The sequence below is a fragment of the Schistocerca piceifrons genome, chromosome 2, assembly GCF_021461385.2.
Source record: "Schistocerca piceifrons isolate TAMUIC-IGC-003096 chromosome 2, iqSchPice1.1, whole genome shotgun sequence".
Taxonomy (NCBI): Eukaryota; Metazoa; Arthropoda; class Insecta; order Orthoptera; family Acrididae; genus Schistocerca; species Schistocerca piceifrons.
Genome location: NC_060139.1, coordinates 1,054,125,195 through 1,054,149,155, shown reverse-complemented (window position 1 = coordinate 1,054,149,155; position 23,961 = coordinate 1,054,125,195). Strand labels below are relative to the sequence as shown.

The 23,961-nt window shown below is 44.5% G+C and overlaps 1 protein-coding gene across 1 annotated transcript in view; it reads right to left on the bottom strand.

Moving 5' to 3' along the window:
• Nucleotides 1-1,958: 1,958 nt before the first annotated feature.
• The window catches only part of LOC124776114, a 108,994-nt gene continuing 86,991 nt past the window's right edge, over nt 1,959-23,961 (bottom strand). Inside the window, exon 3 of the mRNA XM_047250956.1 lies at nt 1,959-2,195. Within this exon, the coding sequence (XP_047106912.1) occupies nt 1,959-2,195 (237 nt within the window). The remainder of the gene's footprint in view (nt 2,196-23,961) is intronic.

Below are 23,961 nucleotides of genomic sequence, written 5' to 3'. Positions count from 1 at the left end.
GAGAATTATCTGAAGATGGGTGACACTGCCCGAAACGGATAGTTCTGAAACATTAAAACAGCTATCTGCAGACTGAAGTTAAGTGTTTTTTTCTAGAAATAAGGTTCGCAGATCATTCCGTACTACATGTATTGGATAAAAAATAGTGGCAACACTAATATAATTCATACAAGACTTCATTGGCAGACGTTAGTGTATTACATACCCTCAATATAACCGCATCGGATCTCGATTATCTTCCCCCATGCGGATGGAAGGAGTCGTACTTCGTCAGCGCGCCCATTTCTGTCCATGTCTCGCATGAAGCGCAATATGTCACTGATGATGTGTTCTCTTGTGTTGTAGCGCGTGTCACGATGAGATTTCTTCACTTTAGCGAACAGGTCGTAATTGCAAGGACTCATATCGGGTGAATACGGTGGATTTTCAAGTATCTACAGTCCCGATGTACGCAGGAGATCCTGCAAGTTGGTCCACCTTCGGGCATCGTGCATTGCCACGAAGGATGATAGAATGTAGTGCCAGAAGGTGCTTTCGGGTGCTGTCGATTTCGGGTGTAGGACGAAAGTGAGGTCACAAGACACTGCAGGAGTAGGCTGCAGTGGCAGTCTACCCCTGCGATATAACGTCATGCAGGACTAACCTGTGAATATCGTAAGCCACTATAACCACCACTTAAGTACCAGCTCGTTCAAGGCGCAGATTTTGTAGGTGAGGAGAACTAGAGCGTTTTCATTCATTGGATTGCCGTCTAAATCTTGGTTCGTACTACCGATCCGATGTTTTACCCATAGTGACAATCTTTCCAAGACAATCTTGACTGTCGCTGTGCTAGCGATTGGGCAGTTCCTCTGCAAGTGCATCACGACGCCAATGTTGCACCTCGGTCGATGCACGGAAGCCACAGTTTTGCAGAAACCAAGAATATCCTGCAAAATGTGGGGCATTGTTTTGTGCTAAAGGCCTACCTCTGCCTCGGGCATGGATGTGTGTGCTGCCATTAGATTAGTTAAGTTTAAGTAGTTCCAAGTTCTAGGCGTCTGATGACCTCCGCTGTTAAGTCCCATAGTGCTCAGAGTCAGTCTACCTCTGCGGCTAACTCATGCGCAGTCCATCGGTGATTGGCATCCACGGGGAGGCAAAGAGCTCGATTGTCAGGTTTTCTTTCAGGTGTTAACCCAAATGGGGCCGAATTTGAATGACATCTCTGCCACCCGGAAACACTTTCACCCATCTCGCAACCGTACGCTACGACAAATCTGCATCACCGCAACCCTCATGCCGTCCCTGAAAATATTGTTGTGCCCTCCGATCACGTGCCATTTGAGTCTTTATCCAAGCACGTTGTTAGTATTTCCTAAACACACTGTTAGGGCGTTCGAACTGGCCACCGGCACTTTCAGACAACATACACTGTAAGTGACTCAAATACAGCCGCCACCGCTCCCTGCACTACTTCAACTGAACTTCTGTTATCACCTATAGACAGCGCGCATGACATTTGACGCATGTGATCCATGTTACTGTGGTGTTACCACTACGTTTTATCCAACCCTCGTATACGCCAAGTTTTGATCAGTTCTTTCAAGAGAAAATCAGTGAATAAGAAGGCAGTAAAAAAATGATTATGTGAAAGAGTCTCTCACGACAAAGTTCCATGCCACAAGTGTGATGAATTAATGGAAAGGAGTTGCTGTTCCATCCATGCATTGAAGTCACCAATTTGTTTTTCTTTTTAATTTCGTTTTGTCCTGCATTAACACTTTACAAGGCGTCAATACGTGTTGTAGCATTCGCTGTAGGTCACGTACATGTTAGGACATTACGTCCAGGAAATGCCTGGCAGGAAGAGTTAGCCCTGTGGACAAATCGGCCGAGAGCGCCTGCGACTGCGCTCGCCAGAGCGGTCCGCGGTCCGCGGCCAGCCATTAATCTCAGCGGGAAGTGCGCGGCGGCCGTCATCGCCGGCAGGTAGGCAGCCCGCCCGGCGTTTCATTAACTTGATTGGCACATTCAATTAACGTGCTGATCGGCCGCGGGGTCGGCCGGGCGCGCGCCGCCGCGGGGTTACCGTTCCGAAACAAAAAGGTTAATTTGGAGGAGTCAGCTCCGGCTCGGTCCGCATTTGTCTGCGGGGCCGCCGCCGCCGCCTCGCCGAGGACCTCTGCCTCCCGCGGACTGCATAGTGGCCCACTCTGTTTGCCAAGACGCATAAGCCCACGGAACAAAAAGCAATCACCCCCAGGAGACTTGACGCTATTACGGTGCAAACACCGCGTTCGGTGTTGATAATGGTCTCAGCGGGAAAGACGGTCGACAAGTTCTTACAAGTGCGCCATACCCAGTTCAAGAAACTCATTCATTAGTAGATCCTGTACAACTACTAAATTGCGTGGATATTCCTTGCTACGTCTCATGCGGTGTTCCAAGTAGTCTCAGGCATTCTATTTGCGATTAAGATCGAGTGATTTAGCGGGAAAGACGGTCGACAAGTTCTTACAGGTGCGCCATACCCAGTTCAAGCCACTCATTCATTAGTAGATCCTGTACAACTACTAAATTGCGTGGATATTCCTTGCTACGTCTCATGCGGTGTTCCAAGCAGTCTCAGGCATTCTATTTGCGATTAAGATCGAGTGATTTAGTTGGGCAGTCGAGGTGCTATAGGATGCTTGAGTTCTCGTCAAACCAGGAATGTGCAGCCCGGTAAACACGGCTGTTGACGCACTTTCAATCGCCGCTTTGCGCCGAGGATGTAGCGCTGTTTACTCACAGCAAGAACGTACGCGATGAGACGCCACCTACAGCTCAGATGCGACTCTTTAGGTTCATGGTCGACGAAGTGGTTACCGCTAGATATTCCGCAATTCGAGATCGTGAGAGTATCCCATGGAGCAGGACGGCGAAGTACCTAGAGGTCATCCTAGAACAAAGACTCTCCTGGGCGCCAGACATTCGCGACAGCAGAGACAGAGCATAGGCGACTTCGCGCTCTATACCCTCTGCTCAGCCCGCAGTCGACGCTGTCACTGCACAACGGTGCCACGCCGTACCTAACACTGGTTCGACTGGTGCTGGAGTACGTAGCCGTGGTGTGTGGAAAGGCCGCAGGTACGCTCATCTTAACGTTGCAAAGGAGCCAGAACCGAACTTTACTGACGGCTTCGCGTCTTCAGAGGGAGCACTCCACTCTCCTGTTGCAGAAGGATATCGGAATCCCTCTCCTACAGCACACATTCCGCATCTCCGCGAGGTCCTTCTACGATAAGGCGGATCAGTTTCGCAACGGGCTCTTCCGTGAACTGGGTCATGAACCGCACCACAGTACAATGACGCATTTGTCTGACCTGCTGCAAAAATAATTTTTATTCTCCCAGCATACAAAGGCCGATTCATGTAGGTCAGGTACTTGTTTTCTTTCTTCCCCACAGTAACAGCGGAACAGCATATTAACACTTCACTGCTAAGCATGCCGAACAAGGAAACCTCGCCAATGGAGCTCCACTCGTCAACTCTTCTCATACTGGAAGGGTCCACAACATACTCATCAAGATAGAGAAAGAAAAAGAAGAAAAGAAAAAAAAACAGAGCTTGGTCACCAAGAGTGATAAAACAAACATTTCGTTCAAGTTCACAGTAACCTTAATCAATAGTCCCACAGTACATCATGGTACAAAATCCACCCGAAAACATAACAGATTCACATCCGGCCGGGTCACATTCTCCGCAGGCACCGGCTTAAAAGTCTGACTGGGCTGTCAGTGCACTCAAAGTCTTATTTTGACAAAAGCTGAATAGCGACGTGGATCAAACTACGCGCTCCCAGTCAGTTACATTCCAGTTTCTGTGCTTTATGGGCTACTGGAAACGTGTAGCTGCATGTCTCGCTGTGAGAAATGGCATTTTGCGAGGAATCCGGTTCTAAAAGTTCACTGGCTGCAATTGACTTTGCGATGTATGCTCAGAAACAGGTTAACATGTACCTTCGTTAACTGATTCTTAGAAAACTGGAAACACTGGAAGTGTCTAAGGATCAGCAGTAACTGAGATTTGAAACCAATTCAAACTGAAGAGGCGTGAGACTCGTCCACTTTCACTGTCCTTCAGTATGATCATTCTACCACTGTCTTTACGCCATGCGTAGCCAACACCATCCTTGTAGACACCCTAAACAGTGATACTCCAATAAATTGGGCAGCTTCATTCACGGTGTCGACATGCACACGTGCAAATACGATAGCTCCTTTCTGCCATTCTGCAATATCTCCACGTCGACCCATCTTAAATAGGTGGTACTGTACAATGGACTGGTACCCAGACACCACTTCAGCGCCATGACGTAGTAATGGGTGGATGATCATATGATGGCCTGGTAGGTTTCTGCGTCATCTACAGGGCTATAGAATGACCAGTGTTCTGTTTTAAGGAGAAAGTAATATCTTTGAATTTACATGCCAGCCCCATTACATCAGGACAGAACTAATGGAAACAGGCACGGTGTATAATGTTAGGTATTGGCTGCTCTTCAGTGATAATGTCAAAAAGCTATTCTTGGCTCTTTAAGTATACGTACTGGTGTCTGTTCAGCAACAGAGTTCTAAGTTATATGTAGCAACTGCAGAAGCAAAACAAAAAATAAATAAAATAAAATAAAATATTTAGGTGTATCTCTTATGAAAGTTTGACAGACGTGCTCAAGGCATTTAAACGACAATCGTTATAACAGAAATGAAATTATCCTGACTAAATTCTTGCCTGTAAATTAAGAAAATCAGCATTCCCTTTATGTTTTTCTCTAACTCTACTGGTTTCATCTTATATCTCGCACACGGGTCATGTGAATAATGTAAGACAGATTATAGAGGTTTTTTTCTCTAATTCTATAAGGGAATGGAACTGGACAACGAGTGGCTAATCTTGCTCAGATTATGCTCCAGCAGTCACCCTACAGAAGATAGCGGGGTATATGTATAGACCTCACCATGACAATGTACAGAATTAATTGTAGGTTTCAAGGCAACATAGAAGACAAGACAAAACTTGCAATGAGGAACAGCAATCCTTGTGAATTAATATATGCCCGCTTGTTCGTAAGCTGAAACGAGGCGCCTCGTGCTGTTAAGTCGAACTGTCTCCCTTTCATACTAATCAGCTGGTGGAAGCGCTAGCACCGTTTGGCGAGCAAATCCGAACCTGGTTGCTGTGATGCACAAGAGCAATTTACATGCATAACCAGATATGAGTAACTGTTGGAAGAATCGTATCCGACGCTGAGTTTAGGATAGATATAACGAATCGCCACGCAGTTCTGTAACCTACAACGCGAGATACCAAAGTTGGCATAGCTGATGCTCTATGAACAGGGTTTAGTTGCTGTGGTTAGATGAATGTCTCTCCAGAGATTACCAAATAGACTGAAAATATTTAAGGTTTTCTAGCGGCCTTTATTTCACTTTTTGGACAAGGTAAATTAAATTATTGTTTCAGATGGTGAATTTTGTAGACATAGAAAAAAATCAGATACAGAAATTCATTGTGAAGAAAAATGAACATCTTTAAATTTTTAATAGCTTTTGCTTTCTTTTGGAGAGCCAGTTTTTTTGGTATAACTGAAAATACGCTTCTCACATTCAAGAAAGAAAATAAGAAGTAAACGTGGCTGTTTATTATAGTAGGTGTGACGGTGGTTCTGGGAGGTCATTTTGCGTGATATAAACCACGAAAACAAAAATGCTCAGAAGAAACAACTTATTTTTAGTGAACTGGAGAATGAGGAGCTAAGAACCATTCCAACAGGAGTATTCGCGTCATGAGACGAAACGATATTGACAAGCGCTAAAGAAAACCGAAGAGGGTGAAGTTATACTAAGTTATATAACATCACTAACATTATTGAAACAGTACTCTCTATGCATTGAGAAATACTGTCTATGGAGAGAACTCCTAAAAGGACGCCTAGTTATATAAGGAGTGGACTAGACGCCATAAACTCGCCAGTTAAAGTAAATGCAGGAAGGGGTGCCTAGTCTTTCTCATCTCAAGGAAATATATTTAAACAATACCATTGACCGGTATTTGGGCTTCGAAAACAGCCGAAAAGACATTTGTATGTCCTCGGAGAACAAAGGATGAACACACACTACAGATCCGACTAGTAAAGTTGGGAAGTGACGCATCACTTACTCCTTGTACGATTTAAGAAGAAATTTTCAAGGTGAATAAATATTACCATCAGAAGTAAAAAATTAATAGTTTACGCCAATAACAGTGGTGGAAGAAAAGAGAAAAATAAGTATGAAAACTATTATTATTACGGGGAGATATGAGTGCAGCATTGGAATCCTGCATGCTTCTGAAGCAAATATACTCCAAATCGTTGTATCATATAATACGATGAATCTAAGCCCAGAAAAATTCGCTTTGTTCTTGTATTAGTGTCGTAGTACAAACAGTTACTTGATGTTAAGGTAACAGCGTTTCAGACATTGTTTAACTAATATAAATTGTGGGAGAATCGAGTAGGATTTCGGAATGATTCAAACCATCGAAGTTCTACAAACAAATGAAGAGCTTCGCACAAATATTACGCTTTTAATTTCACGGAATGAAATGATGAATTCTTAACCCGTGCCGATATCACATACGGAGAGCGATAGAAAGGTTTTTGATGATGGTAGTCTTGTAAGTATGAGAAAAAGCTGAAGAAGCGAAGTACGATGGTTCTGTTCCATGCACTGAGCGTTTTCATGGCTTCAACCTAAGAATCAGCACTTATGGACAGTTACAAGTGACTCATAGCTAAACAGGAAATGCAAATCAAAATCAATTAGCAAAGGTCTGTGACATAGGTGGAAGTCAAGTTAAATAACAGAACACCATAATCTTACGGTATGCATTTTGCCTATCTGTTTCTCACTTAGTACAGTGAGATTCTATGCCAATGGTAATGATAAAATCATAGAAAAATACTTATTGAAGCGTGAAAAAGCAGAATCCCTATTCCCATATACAAACAGACGGGTCATGAAACCGAACACAGTAAATATAAGCTGTAGCCGGAGATAACAGCATTATTGTATAAAATTTAATACGTAATGTGGGAAATCGTTATAGAGTATAAAAACCAAAGTTGATTTCTAAACGGTTCATATGAAGCAGGTAAAGTACAAACAATAAGGATATTATATTCGTTAGCTATCTTTTTTTATCACGCTTAGTGAAAGGGCTCAGCTGTACTTCACCTATGGGGTAATTTACTTTTAATTAACGTAGCGGTTGGATGCCGTTCCTGTCACTGCAGTCGTCAGTTGCCTCGGAGACGGAAGGACGGAAGTCGCCTGCGTTACCTGTGCGTAAATTGTGTAAACTTTGATCTGTCATCGCATTTTAACTGTTTGCGTACCGTGTTTTCTGAGGTGGAAGTAAAGGACCAGTCGAGCAGCTGCATAAAAATGCGTGGGAAACCGAGTCAAACCACACAGACTGCCCGGTGTACCAGCCACGGTTTATTAGCCGCACTGGATCGGTCCTGAGCTTGCTTATTCGTTGAGGGCACAAACGTCATGGAAGAGCGATATGCATCTATAAAGGCGGCGGCAGTACCTCGTACACAAAGTGTAAAAGTGCAGTGGATTGGCCGAGCTGTCATTTGTGATTCATGTGAAAAGGTTTCCAACGTTATTGTGGCCATACGTTGGGAATTAACAGACTTTGAACGTGGACTGGTTGTTGGAGCTAGACACATGAGACATTCCACTTCGGAAATCGTTAGGGTTCAAATGGTTCAAATGGCTCTGAGCACTATGGGACTTAACTTCTAAGGTCATCAGTCCCCTAGAACTTAGAACTACTTAAACCTAACTAACTTACGGACATCACACACATCCATGCCCGAGGCAGGATTCGAACCTGCGACCGTAGCGGTCACGCGGTTCTAGACTGTAGCGCCTGAAACCGCTCGGCCACACCGGCCGGCATATCGTTAGGGAATTCAATATTTCGAGATCCGACGGTTTTAACGACCGAGAGCAGCGGCGTTTGCGAAGAGTTGTCAATGTTAACAGAGAAGCATAACTGGGTGAAATAACCGCAGAAATCAATATGGGACGTAAGACGAACGTATCCAATAGGGCAGTAGTTGTGTTGGCAGAAGAGCCAACACCGGGTTACTAGTGGAGGCCGAAATGCACGCGTCTTAGCTCACGCAGGCTGGCGTGAGGAGGGAAGAACTATACTGACGTGAGGTCTGAAACATGACAAGGAATTAGAATTCAGAAAGCGGACGTAATTAGTCTGATACTTAACTTTAATCCATTAATGACGAACGTCGCTCTTGACGGTACATGATTCACAGTATTGTCTGTTCAGAAGTCATTCTAATTACTCAATATGGCGCCTTGCTAGGTCGTAGCAAATGACGTAGCTGAAGGCTATGCTAAACTATCGTCTCTGCAAATGAGAGCGTATGTAGACAGTGAACCATCGGTAGCAAAGTCGGCTGTACAACTGGGGCGAGTGCCAGGGAGTCTCTCTAGATTACACCTGCCGTGTGGCGGCGCTCGGTCTACAATCACTGTTAGTGGCGACACGCGGGTCGGACGTATACTAACGGACCGCGGCCGATTTAAAGGCTTTTTTTTTTCTTTGGTCATCAGTCTACTGACTGGTTTGATGCGGCACGCCACGAATTCCTTTCCTGTGCTAACCTCTTCATCTCAGAGTAGCACTTGCAACCTACGTCCTCAATTATTTGCTTGACGTATTCCAATCTCTGTCTTCCTCTACAGTTTTTGCCCTCTACAGCTCTCTCTAGTACCACGGAAGTCACTCCCTCATGTCTTAGCAGATGTCCTATCACCCTGTCCCTTATCATTATCAGTGTTTTCCACATATTCCTTTCCTCTCCGATTCTGCGTAGAACCTCCTCATTTCCTTACCTTATCAGTCCACCTAATTTTCAACATGTCTATAGCACCACATCTCAAATGCTTCGATTCTCCTCTGTTCCGGTTTTCCCACAGTCCATGTTTCACTACCATACAATGCTGTGCTCCAGACGTACATCTTCAGAAATTTCTTCCTCAAATGAAGGCCGGTATTTGATATTAGTAGACTTCTCTTGGCCAGAAATGCCTTTTTTGCCATAGCGAGTCTGCTTTTGATGTCCTCCTTGCTCCGTCCGTCATTGGTTATTTTACTGCCTAGGTAGCAGAATTCCTTAACTTCATTGACTTCGTGACCATCAATCCTGATGTTAAGTTTCTCGCTGTTCTCATTTCTACTACTTCTCATTACCTTCGTTTTCCTCCGATTTACTCTCAAACCATACTGTGTACTCATTAGACTGTTCATTCCGTTCAGCAGATCATTTAATTCTTCTTCACTTTCACTCAGGATAGCAATGTCATCCGCGAATCGTATCATTGATATCCTTTCACCTTGTATTTTAATTCCACTCCTGAACCTTCGTTTGTTTCCATCATTGCTTCCTCGATGTACAGATTGATGAGTAGGGGCGAAAGGCTACAGCCTTGTCTTACACCCTTCTTAATACGAGCACTTCGTTCTTGATCGTCCACTCTTTATTATTCCCTCTTGGTTGTTGTACATATTGTATATGACCCGTCTCTCCCTATAGCTTAACCCTACTTTTTTCAGAATCTCGAACAGCTTGCACCATTTTATATTGTCGAACGCTTTTTCCAGGTCGACAAATCCTACGAAAGTGTCTTGATTTTTCTTTAGCCTTGCTTCCATTATTAGCCGTAACGTCAGGACTGCCTCTCTCGTCCCTTTACTTTTCCTAAAGCCAAACTGATCGTCACCTAGCGCATTCTCAATTTCCTTTTCCATTCTTCTGTATATTATTCTTGTAAGCAGCTTCGATGCATGAGCTGTTAAGCTGATTGTGCGATAATTCTCGCACCTGTCAGCTCTTGCCTTCTTCGGAATTGTGTGGATGATGCTTTTCCGAAAGTCAGATGGTATATCGCCAGACTCATATATTCTACACACCAACGTGAATAGTTGTTTTGTTGCCACTTCCCCCAATGATTTTAGAAATCCTGATGGAATGTTATCTATCCCTTCTGCCTTATTTGACCGTAAGTCCTCCAAAGCTCTTTTAAATTCCGATTCTAATACTGGATCCTCTATCTCTCCTAAGTCGACTCCTGTTTCTTTTTCTATCACATTAGGCAAATCTTCGCCCTCATAGAGGCTTTCAATGTATTCTTTCCACCTATCTGCTCTCTCCTCTGCATTTAACAGTGGAATTCCCGTTGCACTCTTAATATTACCACCGTTGCTTTTAATGTCACCAAAGGTTGTTTTGACTTTCCTGTATGCTGTGTCTGTCCTTCCGACAATCATATCTTTTTCGATGTTTTCACATTTTTCCTGCAGCCATTTCGTCTCAGCTTCCCCGCACTTCCTATTTATTTCGTTCCTCAGCGACTTGTATTTCTGTATTCCTGATTTTCCCGGAACATGTTTGTACTTCCTCCTTTCATCAATCAACTGAAGTATTTCTTCTGTTACCCATGGTTTCTTCGCAGCTACCTCCTTTGTACCTATGTTTTCCTACCTAACTTCTGTGATGGCCGTTTTTAGAGATGTCCATTCCTCTTCAACTGTACTGCCTACTGCGCTATTCGTTATTGCTGTATCTATAGCGTTAGAGAACTTCAAACGTATCTCGTCATTCCTTAGTACTTCCGTATCCCACTTCTTTGAGTATTGATTCTTCCTGACTAATGTCTTGAACTTCAGCCTACTCTTCATCACTACTATATTGTGATCTGAGTCTATATCTGCTCCTGGGCACGCCTTACAATCCAGTATCTGATTTCGGAATCTCTGTCTGACCATGATGTAATCTAATTGAAATCTTCCCGTATCTCCCTGCCTTTTCCAAGTATACCTCCTCCTCTTGTGATTCTTGAACAGGGTATTCGCTATTACTAGCTGAAACTTGTTACAGAACTCAATTAGTCTTTCTCCTCTTTCATTCCTTGTCCCAAGCCCATATTCTCCTGTAACCTTTTCTTCTACTCTTTCCCTACAACTGCATTCCAGTCGCCCATGACTATTAGATTTTCGTCCCCCTTTACATATTGCATTACCCTTTCAATATCCTCATACACATTCTCTATCTGTTCATCTTCAGCTTGCGACGTCGGCATGTATACCTGAACTATCGTTGTCGGTGTTGGTCTGCGGTCGATTCTGATTAGAACAACCCGATCACTAAACTGTTCACAGTAACACACCCTCTGCCCTACCTTCCTATTCATAACGAATCCTACGCCTGTTATACCATTTTCTGCTGCTGTTGATATTACCCGATACTCATCTGACCAGAAATCCTTGTCTTCCTTCCACTTCACTTCACTGACCCCTACTATATCTAGATTGAGCCTTTGCATTTCCCTTTTCAGATTTTCTAGTTTCCCTACCACGTTCAAGCTTCTGACATTCCACGCCCCGACTCGTAAGAACGTTATACTTTCGTTGATTATTCAATCTTTTTCTCATGGTAACCGCCCCCTTGGCAGTCCCCTCCCGGAGATCCGAATGGGGGACTACTCCGGAATCTTTTGCCAATGGAGAGATCATCATGACACTTCTTCAAATACAGGCCACACGTCCTGTGGATACACGTTACGTGTCTTTACTGCAGTGGTTTCCATTGCCTTCTGCATCCTCATGTCGTTGATCATTGCTGATTCTTCCGCCTTTAGGGGCAATTTCCCATCCCTAGGACAAGAGAGTGCCCTGAACCTCTATCCGCTCCTCCGCCCTCTTTGACAAGGCCGTTGGCAGAATGAGGCTGACTTCTTATGCCGGAAGTCTTCGGCCGCCAATGCTGATTATTTATCAAAATTTAGGCAGTGGCAGGGATCGAACCCGGGACCTAAAACGTTTTGATTAAGAATGAAAGACGCTACCCCTAGACCACGGGTACTTTAAAGGCTACGACGTAGCAAGTGTGGTGTCTGGCAGTGACACCACAACAGTGTCTCTCCTATGCTAGTGACCGTATCGGTTGTACCCTAGACGACTGAAAAACCGTGTCCTCGCAGATGGGTAGTGATTTCAGACGGTTGGTTTCGAACGTGGCGCGAACCCCACTAGGCCATGAACCCAAATTATCAACAAGGTAGCAAGCTGGTGGGGGCTCTGTAATTGTATGGGCTATGTTTACATGCTTCATTGATTGGAAGTAGTTATGTTTCTCTACTTGAGAGCATCTGCAGCTGTTCATGGACTTCATGTTCCCAATTAATGATGGGGTTTTACGTTTGATAATGCGCCAAGTCACCGGGCTAGAATTGTTGTCGATTGGTTTCAAGAATACTCTGGGCAATTCGAGCGAATGATTTGGCCACCCCAATTCACCCGACATGAACTCCATCGAACATTTATAGGACTTAATCGAAAGGTCAGTTTGTCAACTTAGTGTTGAAGACGCAACACTATCGCAGTTATGGATGGCTTTAGAGGCAGCTTGGCCCTGTATTTCTGCAGGTGACTTCCAACGACTTGTTAGAGTCGACGCCACGTTGTGTTGCTTCACTAGGCCGCGCAGACGGTCAGACACGATATTACGAGGCATCCCATGACTGTAGTCACCTATGTGTGTAGCTGCCTTCTAATATAATGCTGTTCGAGCAGATCAATTATGCACCAAATGATACCGGGGACAAAATGGAGAAAGGAACTCTCAAGGTTCTATAGAGAATGCTGTTAGAAAGCTTTTTATTTAACTAGTTAAACGCCTGTAGGGCATCCGAGCGGCAACACAACACGTTTAGTGAATGTTCCGGCCAGCTTATACGACACAGCAACAGTGTATCATGAATTCAGTACTGTTTGTTCAGATAATCGAGTTACGTAATATTGACGTACAAGGACTGCTATCCCTTAAGTCCGTAGTATGCAAAATACGTTTGAGTTGTTTCAGTAATCAAAGACATACAAAATAGTTAAATATAATATCAGACTACAAGCTAACCAGAATGTGAACGTCAGTGTTGTGCAATAGAAGATAAACGGAGAGAAACCGAACGGAATGCAAACCCTACCTAAACGTCTATCAAGCATTTAATGTCGTAAACTGACTCTCAGTGGTCCACCTAAGTGCAAAAGGTTACATCCATAAAGGGACGAAGCTGTAATCGATTATTAAACAGAGCTATAAACAGACGAAACAATTATTTTTGGCAAAATGTCATTTAATTGTCAATTCAATTTTGTGTCCTGCGTAGCAAGCTCGTTAAGGCTCGAGAGTAATACGACTCAATAATGAAATAAGCATTGGTATCAAACACGGTTAGTTCTTATCGACGTTGAAAATACAAAATAAATTTTAAAAGTAAAGTGCGCAAGGAGAGTACTCACAGTGTAGTGGAACCACTGACTTAGTGTGGCTATTCCAACATCTTCGTCCTGAAAACCTCCGTTTTCAAACCCGTGTTAACGATTGTATTGGGAAACGTTTCCACGGAAACGGGACCCGATTCGCTGCAATGGGCTGCTATGAGCGTAAATATCATTGTGAGTCACTTTCCTAGCAACGGACGTAGAGCTGAAGTCGGTCTTAAGTCCGCTACCAGATAAACAAGCAAACAGATGGGTGGAACAAAGCTTTCCGTATAAATACCCGACGTAAATCATTGGTTTGCGTCAGTACATCGTGTTCGAGAGCTATCGACAATTTCAGTTCTGCAACAAGGCCACAGCCTTCCTTGTCGTCATCCGCTTTTTTGGTGGGTGGTCTGAACGATAACTATACGCCACCACCACCACCACCACCACCACCACCACTATCGCCGCCACCAAAGATGTGAGGGACACCAACCACACTCTTCCAGCCATCGGCGCTACATTTGGCACCATGGACAATGCGGGATCCCCTTCGACAGCGAGACCTGAGCAGCTATAGCGTGAAAAATTATTGAACTACATGAAGTAAACTCGTCATAGCTTCAGAACGGTTTGCTTTAGGACGTTCAAACTGCACAGTTGGCCGCGGGGAATGATGTGAATTAGTATGTGCTGTACTGTTTGGATTAGCGACGAAGCCCACATTCATTTCGATAGGTTCGTCCATAATAAAAATTGTCACATTTGTGGGACTGAGAATCAGCATTTGGCAGTGGAGAAGTCTCTTCACTCTCAACGGGTGACAGTGTTGTGTGCAATGTCCAGTCGCGGAATAATCGGAGCGATATCCTTGATGGCACAGTCACTACCGAACGGTACGTGAAACTTTTGGAAGATGATTTCATCGCCACTATCCAAAGTGACCCTGATTTCCATAAGATGTGGTTCATTCAAGGCATGCAAGACCGAGCTCGACACCACCGAGGCAGGAGAGTGTTTGATGTCCCGGAGGAGCACCGTGGGGACCGCCTTCTGGCTCAGTGGCACCCAGAGGCCACTGGCATGGGCCTCGATTTGCCGCCATATTCCCCGGATCTGAACACATGTGACTTCCTTTTTGGGAGCTATATTAAAGACAAGGTGTACAGTAATAACCGCAAAACCATTGCTAACCTGCAGACAGCCATTCAGGAGGTAATCGACAGCATCGATGTTCCGACACTTCAGCGGCTCATGCAGAATTTCGCTATTCGTCTGCGCCACATCGTCACTAATGATGCGATGATTGTCGAATGTGTCATAACTTAATCCTGATGTCTGTAGTGACATTCTCACGTTGAATAAAGTGTGCTCACGCTGTGGTTTGTAACTGATTTACGTTGTTTTTTTTATATAGTTCAATAATTGTCACCCTGCACCTGCATGCTGGAAGATGGAGATTGGAAAGGACATATATTACAATTAACGTTATCACCAATAGTGGAACGTCTCAACTTGTAAGCAGATGACAAATATACCATGACAGCGCGTCTGAACTCTACATATTGATTCAATACGAAGGCACATACATTCCGTAATGAATCAATCGCCAGCGACATAGGTGTGACTCACGGTCTAAATTGCTATGTAGAAAGCAAATGTAAAAGATGGGTCCGTACTATGGAGATACTACACTTAGTTCACTTGATCAGTTCACAAATTATGAAATGAGTTGGACACGTCACCCAGGCTGATTGAAACAGGACCAACTGACAACAGCAGCACTGGGGGTAGCTACAAAGTTTCAGTTACCCCTCGAAAAAATGAGTTTGCGACCTTAAGTCTTGGTGCTCGTGTTACTCTTTGTCTATGTAGCCTTCAATACGATTCATATTTTCCAGCAATCAACACAGAAATGAACTAAAGATATTAACTCCGAGAGGGTATTGATTTATTTCAATGGAGCAGGTTGAAACTTTGTGCCTGAACGGGATTCGAATCTGGGTCTCCTCCTGAAGAGGCAGATGCCCTGATCACTACCCCATATGGACACAGTGGTCACCACAAACACGCAGACTAGCCTATCGTGATTCCCTTCAGATCAAATGGATTACTTGGCAGTGTCTTTGGGTGTAGATATCTGCATCCATCCCAAAAATCACACCTCACCGTCATTTTAGAAAAATGTCTGTCACGCATTGGTTTCTTCATATGAGGACAGAGGAAGAAGTTACTGGGAGCTATGTGGGGGTAACGTGAAATATAAGGCTAAATTTGACAGCCCGAAGAAGTAGTATGTGTGACTGTGTGCCTTGTGCAGAATGAGCTGAACATTCTCGTGGAGCAAGAATAACCTCATTGTACCTATTGTAACAGATGTGTTACTAAATGTGACACTTCTGTCACTCAATGTAACTGGGTTTTCTCTTTTGATGCTGTCAATTGTCAGGATGAGCATTCTAAAGCATTCTGTCAGGGTGAAAATATTAAATAAACTAAATTTTCTCTCTTAACAACATGTGGGCAGGGTGGGTTCTTCCTTGGCTCGGGTATGAGGTAGAATGAAACATCATTTTTACATAAGATAACTTTTATTGAAGATTTGTACAACTGTATCTTACGGGATGTTCTGGTTCGGAGAGCGGCAGCTGTGTCGTTTGTGAAGTCTCCTGCTGCGGCAGCGGCGGCGGCGGCGGCGTCTGATTACGCGTAGCGGTTTGTATCTCGTGTCGCCGTCTCGCCCAGTTGACTGGAGACGCGCAGCGCGAGGTGGCCCGTTTAATTATTGCGAGCGAAGTCGTGCATCGGATGGTGATACCTTGGATGTGGCGTCCCAGTGTTTCTCTTCTCTAAGCGGCCGCGTGTGTTGTGCGTCGACCAGCGGAGCGGCGCGGCGGGGCAAGGCCAGTGTCCCGAACTCGAACCACGGACTCCCGCTTGCCAGTCTTCGGCTGTCACATCTTCATCCCAGCTCACAGGTGACTGCTGAGGTGAGGCCGTCTCCTTCCCGTCCTCACGAGTCACGCGGGTACGTAAAAATCAGACTTTAAATACCTTTTAACTTCTGTCTTCTGGCGCCGCGGCTGCTGCTTGCTATTCCATTACAGCGGCGGACTTGGTGCGTCTGTGCATGATGCGGTCTCTTCTTGCATGACGGTCTTCAGCACCGAAACTGACTGAAAACTACTGCTTCTCTTCTTTTCTTCCTTCGTCTCTTGTCTTCGTGTCCGTCCCCATCTCCGTCTTCGTCTCCGTCTCCGTCTTCATCTGTCTGGCCCACTGCGTCTCGAGTATTTATTCACTTCAACTTACTGGAGGTGAACGACTTCATGGTCATTGCCTCTTCTGTCACGTTGAGATGCTCCTCGAAGAATCTTCTTAACGTCGGTCATTGGCTCTTGGTATGTAGGCGAGGGCCTTTGATCACATGTGACGACTGAGAAACACGTGAGCCGGTCATTGCCTCTTCTGTCACGTTGAAAAGCTTCTCGAAGAGTCTTCTTAACGTCGGTCATTGGCTCTTGTGATGTAGGCCAGGGCCTTTGCTCACATGCGACAACTGAGAAACACGTGAGCCGGTCGGGCGATGCCCTGACGGCTGAATCGACAGCGCCCGCTTATGTGGAACTTGCTGACTTCACGGTCATTGTCTCTTCTGTTCTGCTGTTCTGCCCGCTGTTTGCGAGTATGTAACTCTCTAAGCTAAACCAAGTTTTTCATTTATATTCTAATTTCTAGTTCACTTTGATTTCACTAATTTATTTACTTAAGTACCACTCAACACTATGTCTGGGTTGCAGGAAGGATCCCTGTTTTGCTTTATGTTTAGGTGCTATTCTAATACGTCTAGAGAGCTTATGCAATGCTGTTCGATTTTAGTGGCTTACCAAATGGCCTGAAGCGTGAATGGGAATGTGGATTGAGCAGGAAGGCGTGCTAGGAGAGTCCGTGCAGTTGTGCAAAATATATAGTCTATTTATTTATTTTTGAGGTGAAAATAACTGTCTCTCATAGCTGTCAATGTGCTGGCCAAACATACGTCTGAAGTAACAGAAAGCTACATGCTTACATACGCGTTTCTACCAGCCATCAATGTATCATCAGAAATTGAATGACAATTTTATCTGAACAAGATATGCTGACACTCATTCAACCCCACTGCAGAGTGCTGCAAGTCAACTGCTCCATGTGCAAAATAACGGAAAGCGACTGTGTCACATAAACATAGCTACCAGAGTGTTTAACAACTTTCAAAGCTTTTCGAGTGTTGCCCATTCCCTGGATCGTCTTGCGGTGGTGAACTCCTTTGTGGTATGATCCAGTCAGTAAGTAATATCGCAGCCAGACAAGATATTCCTCTTTAACTAGACCGAATGACGTCCGTCATAAAAAGTGAGGAACAAGGAATTTCAACCTGCGTATAGTACTCGTACCATCCCGTGTGCAACGACAGAAAATGTCGAAGATACACCGCCGGCGGGCAGTGGAACAACTAATTACATTCCAAAGTACATTGCCTGACAAAAACAGAGAAACAACCAGAAGACATGGCGGGGTGTCAATGTAACTTCATACACGTTCACACCAGCGGCGGATATGTAAATCTTTGGACTTGCAGTTCTCTGTGCCAGGTAAATGGCCACCAGAGTGCATTAGTGTTGTTCGTGTTTAGTGTTGAAACCAGGCCTCGTACGGTATGTAAGGCACGTGAACAGCGCCAGAGATTCAGTTTATCACTGTGAAAGACATGGAGATGCAGTTCACTCGTGTGAGACAGCTCCTGGCAGCGTTTGAAAGGGGCCTTGTTGTGAATATTGATTTGGCCGACAGGTGGAATCGCGAATCATGTTCTGTGGCATTCGGATGGTCCGATGATGGACTCCATGGGAACCTGAGGGCATACGTACTCGTCTTCAGCGTTATGACCGACTACGCAAGACCACGGTAAGGTAGGATTGCCGAATTGTGAATCAAGTACATCGTAGCCCCTTCACTTATGTGCCTGCCATTCGAGAATTAGCTATGGACACCAGTCTGTCTCATCCCTCACCACTGGTTACAGACTAGAAGGAAACTTACCAGCGAGTTACCATCCCATGCGTGGCTACTGCCAACAAATAGTGCCACCAACGGGAAGCATGAACCGCACTGTACTCAGCGACTAATCGCAGTTCTGCACTATCCCGGATGACAGCGTCGGCGAGTATGGAGGCGACCTCGGGAGAAGCACCAGCCTTCCAATGTCTTGGGAAAGCAAAGCGGTGTTACTTCTGGCGTCATATCATGGGGAGCCGTCTTGTAGGACTTCAGGGGCGGCTCGCACTGACCGAGGGAATTCTGGCTGTATAAGGTACGTCACGGACATCTAGCGTCCTCATCTGCTAGCTCTTATGCGACACTGTGGTGGTGCCATTTTCCAGCACAACAATATTCGTCCACACGTAGCAGGTGTCTCTATGAGTTGCCTGCATGATGCTGAGGTACTTTCGTTGACAGCAGTATCCCCAGATGTGTCCCCGACAGAACATGTGTGGTACGTCAAATTCGTCCTAGTGGCGGCATCGAGGACAAGGACCGGTGGCAACAACTGTGCATCATCTTGGCTCAGAAGAGGACACAACGGCTTCATGACATGGCGCATGCAGGCCAGAATTGGTTCAACGTTATAACTGTAAATGGGTTCATACTGCAAAGTTTTATATAAATCCGACTCGCTATTTTAATAACTGAAAAAGACATCTCACATCCTCTTAGCCCGTAATGTTTCATTTCCTTTCCTTCTGCCGTTACGGCTGCTTCACTTTTCTTGCTAGGCGGTTTACGGCCTGTGAGAAAGCGTCATACTAGTCAACGTAATAGGGGCAACTTTGTGACACTGCTGGCGTTTTTCGAAGCTTGATTTATACAAAAGCATATTACGTCACTTAATTCCATATGTATGGAATTTTATAACCCTTCTGTCTTGACAGAAATATATTGAGGTGACAAAATTCATTGGATAACGATATCCACATATGCAGAATGTGACGGTTTTGCGTACACAATATATAAAAGGGCAGTCCATCGGCGAAGGTATGATTTACACTCAGACGATTCACTTGAAACGGTTTCCGACGTGATTATGGCCGAACGACAGGAACTAACATTGGAAGGGTAACTGGAGCTAGACGCAGGGAGTGGCCGAGCGGTTCTAGGCGCTTCAGTCCGGAACCGTGCTGCTGATGCGGTCGCAGGTTCGAATCCTGCTTCGGGCATGGATGTGTGTGATGTCCTTAGGTTAGTTAGGTTTAAGTAGTTCTAAGTCTCGGGGGCTGATGACCTCAGTCGTTAAGTCCCTTAGTGCTTAGAGCCATTTGAACCGTTTTAGACGCAGGGAGCATTCCGTTTGCCAAATCGTTGGGGAATTCAGTATTCAGAGACCCACAGTATCAAGAACGTGCCATTACCTCTCACCACGGACAACACAGTGGTGGACGCTCTTGACTTGACGAACCACACAAGCGGCGTTTGCGTAGAGTTATCAGTGTTAACAGACATGCAACACTCTTGAAGAAACTGCAGAAGTCAATGTGGGACATAGGACGATCGTGTCCTTCAGCAGAGTGCGGCGAAATTTGGTGGTCATAAGTTATGGCAGCAGACGACGGACGAGAGTGCCTTCTCTAACAGCACGACATCGCCTGCACCGGCTCTCCTAGACTAGTGACCACATTGGTTGGATCCTACCTGAATGGAATACCGTGGGCTGGTCAGATGAGTACCGAGTCAGCTGTTAAGAGCTGATGGTAGGTTTCGAGTGTGCCGCAGACCTCACGAAGCCATGGAACCAGTTGTCAATAAGGCACTGTGTACAGAATGAGATTTTCACTCTGCAGCGGAGTGTGCGCTGATATGAAACCTCCTGGCAGATTAAAACTGTACGCCGGACCGAGACTCGAACTCGGAAACTTTGCCTTTCGCGGGCAAGTGCTCTACTGGCGAAAGTAAAGCTGTAAGGACGGGGCGTGAGTCGTGCTTGAGTAGCTCAGTTGGTAGATCACTTGTCTGCGAAAGGCAAAGGTCCCGAGTTCGGGTCTCGGTCCGGCACACAGCTTTAATCTGCCAGGAAGTTTCTAGGCACTGTGTGAATTGGTGGTATCTCCATAATGAAGAGGGTGGTGTTTACATGGACCGGACTGAATCCCCTTGTCGAAACGAACTGATAAGTGACTCGAAACGGTTATGCTCGGCTGTTTGGAGACCATTTGCAGCCATTCATGAACTTCATGTTCCCTAACAATGATGGAATTTTTGTCGATGACAATGCGCCATGTCCCCGGCTCACAATTGATCGCTATTGGTTTGACCAACATTCTGGAAACTTCGAACGATTGATTTGGAAACCAATATCGCCCGATATGGATCCCATGGAACATTTATGGGACATAATCGGGAGATCAGTTTGTGCTGAAAACCTGCACCAGCAACTCTTTCGCAATGGATGGCAATAGAGGCAACATGGTTCAGTATTTCTGCAGGGGACTTTCAGTGACCTGTTGAGTACATGCCACGCCGAATTGCTGGTCTACGGTGGGAGAACGGAGATTTAACAGGATATTAGAAGGTACACCACGACTTTCGTCACCTCAGTGTAAAGCTTTTACGTGCAGTGATGTATTAGGAAACCAGAATATTAATTGACACGAATTTACTCTCAGCTCAGGACAACAATGTGACGTGAAATCTAAGACAGAGAAAGCAGAGTTAAATTCAGACTGTCACAACGATGTTCTAGAATCGTGTTTATTTATAACACACACAGTTATGACCTCGTTGCAAATCTGCTGTGTTGTGTGAGATTTCTTTATCTATACACAGAAAAATATTTGTCACAAAAGTCGCCAAAGTGCAGAGATTGGTTTTTTGTGAATTTATTTAAATCCATTTAATTATCGGCCTGTCCTCGTTTAAACAAAATATGAGTGGAAAAAAGTAAACTGCACAAATCAAAGTTAATTAAAAAAACCTTTGCCCTTTTATTTACACATCTATTCGATGGAGCTATATGAGAAGGTAACAGGTCACAACACTTACAGGGTCATATAAGCAAGATAATTAGTTAAAACTGTTACACACTTACTTACACTTTCAGTGGTATGAGTAAAACTTAAGTTATGACATATTCAATACAATATTCTGAGCAGCTGTATGTTAACTATAGAAACAAATGTGAAATAAAACTTTTTTTTACCAAACCATTTAAAAATGTCCCTAATTTCATTAGAGAGACTTGTTTTCTATAATTTCAACTGTCGCAATTGTTTCTGCAGATACATGTGTTCCGTCACAAAGGTACCCCTATAACCTGCAGAAATAAATTTTTCGATTATTTTTAACAACTTGCCTTCCTTCAGTTATCTCCTCAAAGCTATCAGCAGCAGAACAAAGCTTCTAAGAAATCTATAAACAAGTTTTTCCAACTTACAAAGAAAAGGTTTCGCGAACAACTCAGGCGTAACGCACCTACTTGTAGCTGAGATTGAAAATATCGCTTCAGTTCTAAGGTGCTTAGATCACGACCGGTTTCGGGCTATTACATACACATCATTAGCTGTGGTACTGAAAATACAAAAGAGACCGAAGGTAATAATAATTTTTACACGCTGTACTACACATGAGAAAACAAAAAAGAAGTAACACATAACATTTTTACAAAACAGCAGTCTGGGCTCGTTGTGGTAAAACTTAAGTCAATGCTAAAGTGATAAGGGGCAACTGCCCGGGGAAAGAAGTAGGGACTGTAACACTAGGACACTTTCATTTTGTCTGTGACCCCAAGCGCCGGGAGGGACGAGTATAGGAGGCAGTGTGCCACGAAGGAGGAAGCAAACTGGCAAGCCATATTGGCAGTAGTACTACCAACTAGCTCGGCAGTTCAAAATTTGAATTAGTGGTTTACATGCAAGAGGGAAAAAAATTAAAAGGATATGCACGAAAAGCATTAAAAGTACCTAACGGATGATAAAGGAACATATTGGACAGGGGCGTTACAGAACTGTAATAAAACACCCAACTGGAAGCAGATGACTTAAAGGTTATACATAGACCGTAAAAACCAATGAAATTTTGTTTTCCTTGCGTGGAATGCATATTTTAGTTTAGTGGCGACGCCTATGGCGACGACCAATAACATGCCACAGTCATGCGGTAAAGCAACATCTTGCTACTTTGCAAAATGGAAGGTAACTAAGCCTTACAGCCGACATCGTAAAAAGCCCGTATAACATTTTACAGCTAGCGATAAAGGGACTCATTAAAAGTAGGAGCAATTCAAATTGCTTCTAACTAAATAGGGCTTACGTAAGATGCGAGCCAAAAATTTACCTCATGAATGACAGGCAAGTTTTAATTTAGAGGACGCAGATAATGACGCACAATAACACGACGTAGTGGTAGGTTAACAAACTAAAAGTGTGTAAACGACTATTAAAAGAGGGCATTTTGCGGTTATGCAAAATAGAAACTAGGTGGATCTTGGTCTTTTATTACAGTTACGTACTGCCTCCCTTGAATATGTTTTATTACAGTTCTTTACTGCCTCTGTTCAGTATGTTCCTTTTAATGCTTTTCATGCAAGTTTTTTGTAATGTTTTTGTTGTGTTGGCAGAAGCGCCAACACCGTGTTACTAGTGGAGGCCGAAATGCACGCGTTTTAGCTCACGCTGGGTGGCGTGAGGAGGGAAGGACTATACTGACGTGAGGTCTGGAACATGTCAAGGAATTAGAATTCAGAAAGCGGACGTAATTAGATTGATACTTAACTTTAATCCATTAACGATGAACGTCGCTCTTGAAGGTACATGAGTCACAATATTATTTGTTCAGAATACATTCTTGAAGTAACTGAATATGGCGCCTTGCGAGGTCGTAGCAAATGACGTAGCTGAAGGCTATGCTAAACTGTCGTCTCGGCAAATGAGAGCGTATGTAGACAATGAACCATCGCTAGCAAAGTCGGTTGTACAACTGGGGCGAGTGCTAGGGAGTCTCTCTAGACTAGGCCTGCCGTGTAGCGGCGCTCGGTCTGCAATCACTGATAGAGGCGACACGCGGGTCCGACGTATACTAACGGACCGCGGCCGATTTAAAGGCTACCACCTAGCAAGTGTGGTGTCTGGCGGTGACACCACAGTTTTTTTCCTTTTGCATGTAAAACACTAATTGAAATTGTGAACGGCCTGGCTAGTTGGCCCCGCGTTGTTCTTTCCCTCAACAGATGGCAGTACTTTCTCCAGTGTGGTTTACCAGTTTGGTTATTCCTTCGTGGTTTGAGAGACCATTACTTTCAGTCATCTGATGTTTCAAGGTGTACTAATTACTTTGTTATTTTAGATTGACACTGCTACTTCGTGCACCGCGTCCTGTACTCTCCGTCCAGGCGGTCGGGGTTGCAGCACAAAAGCTAAGTGCACTGGTGTTCATTCCACACTTCTTTACCCAGACAGTCGTCCGTTGAGTTGTCTGGTGCCGCTTTGACACTGGCTTACGTTTTACCGCACCTAGCCCGACCACTGTTTTCTGAAAACTTTATATGGTACTTCCTTTTTTCCTTTTTCG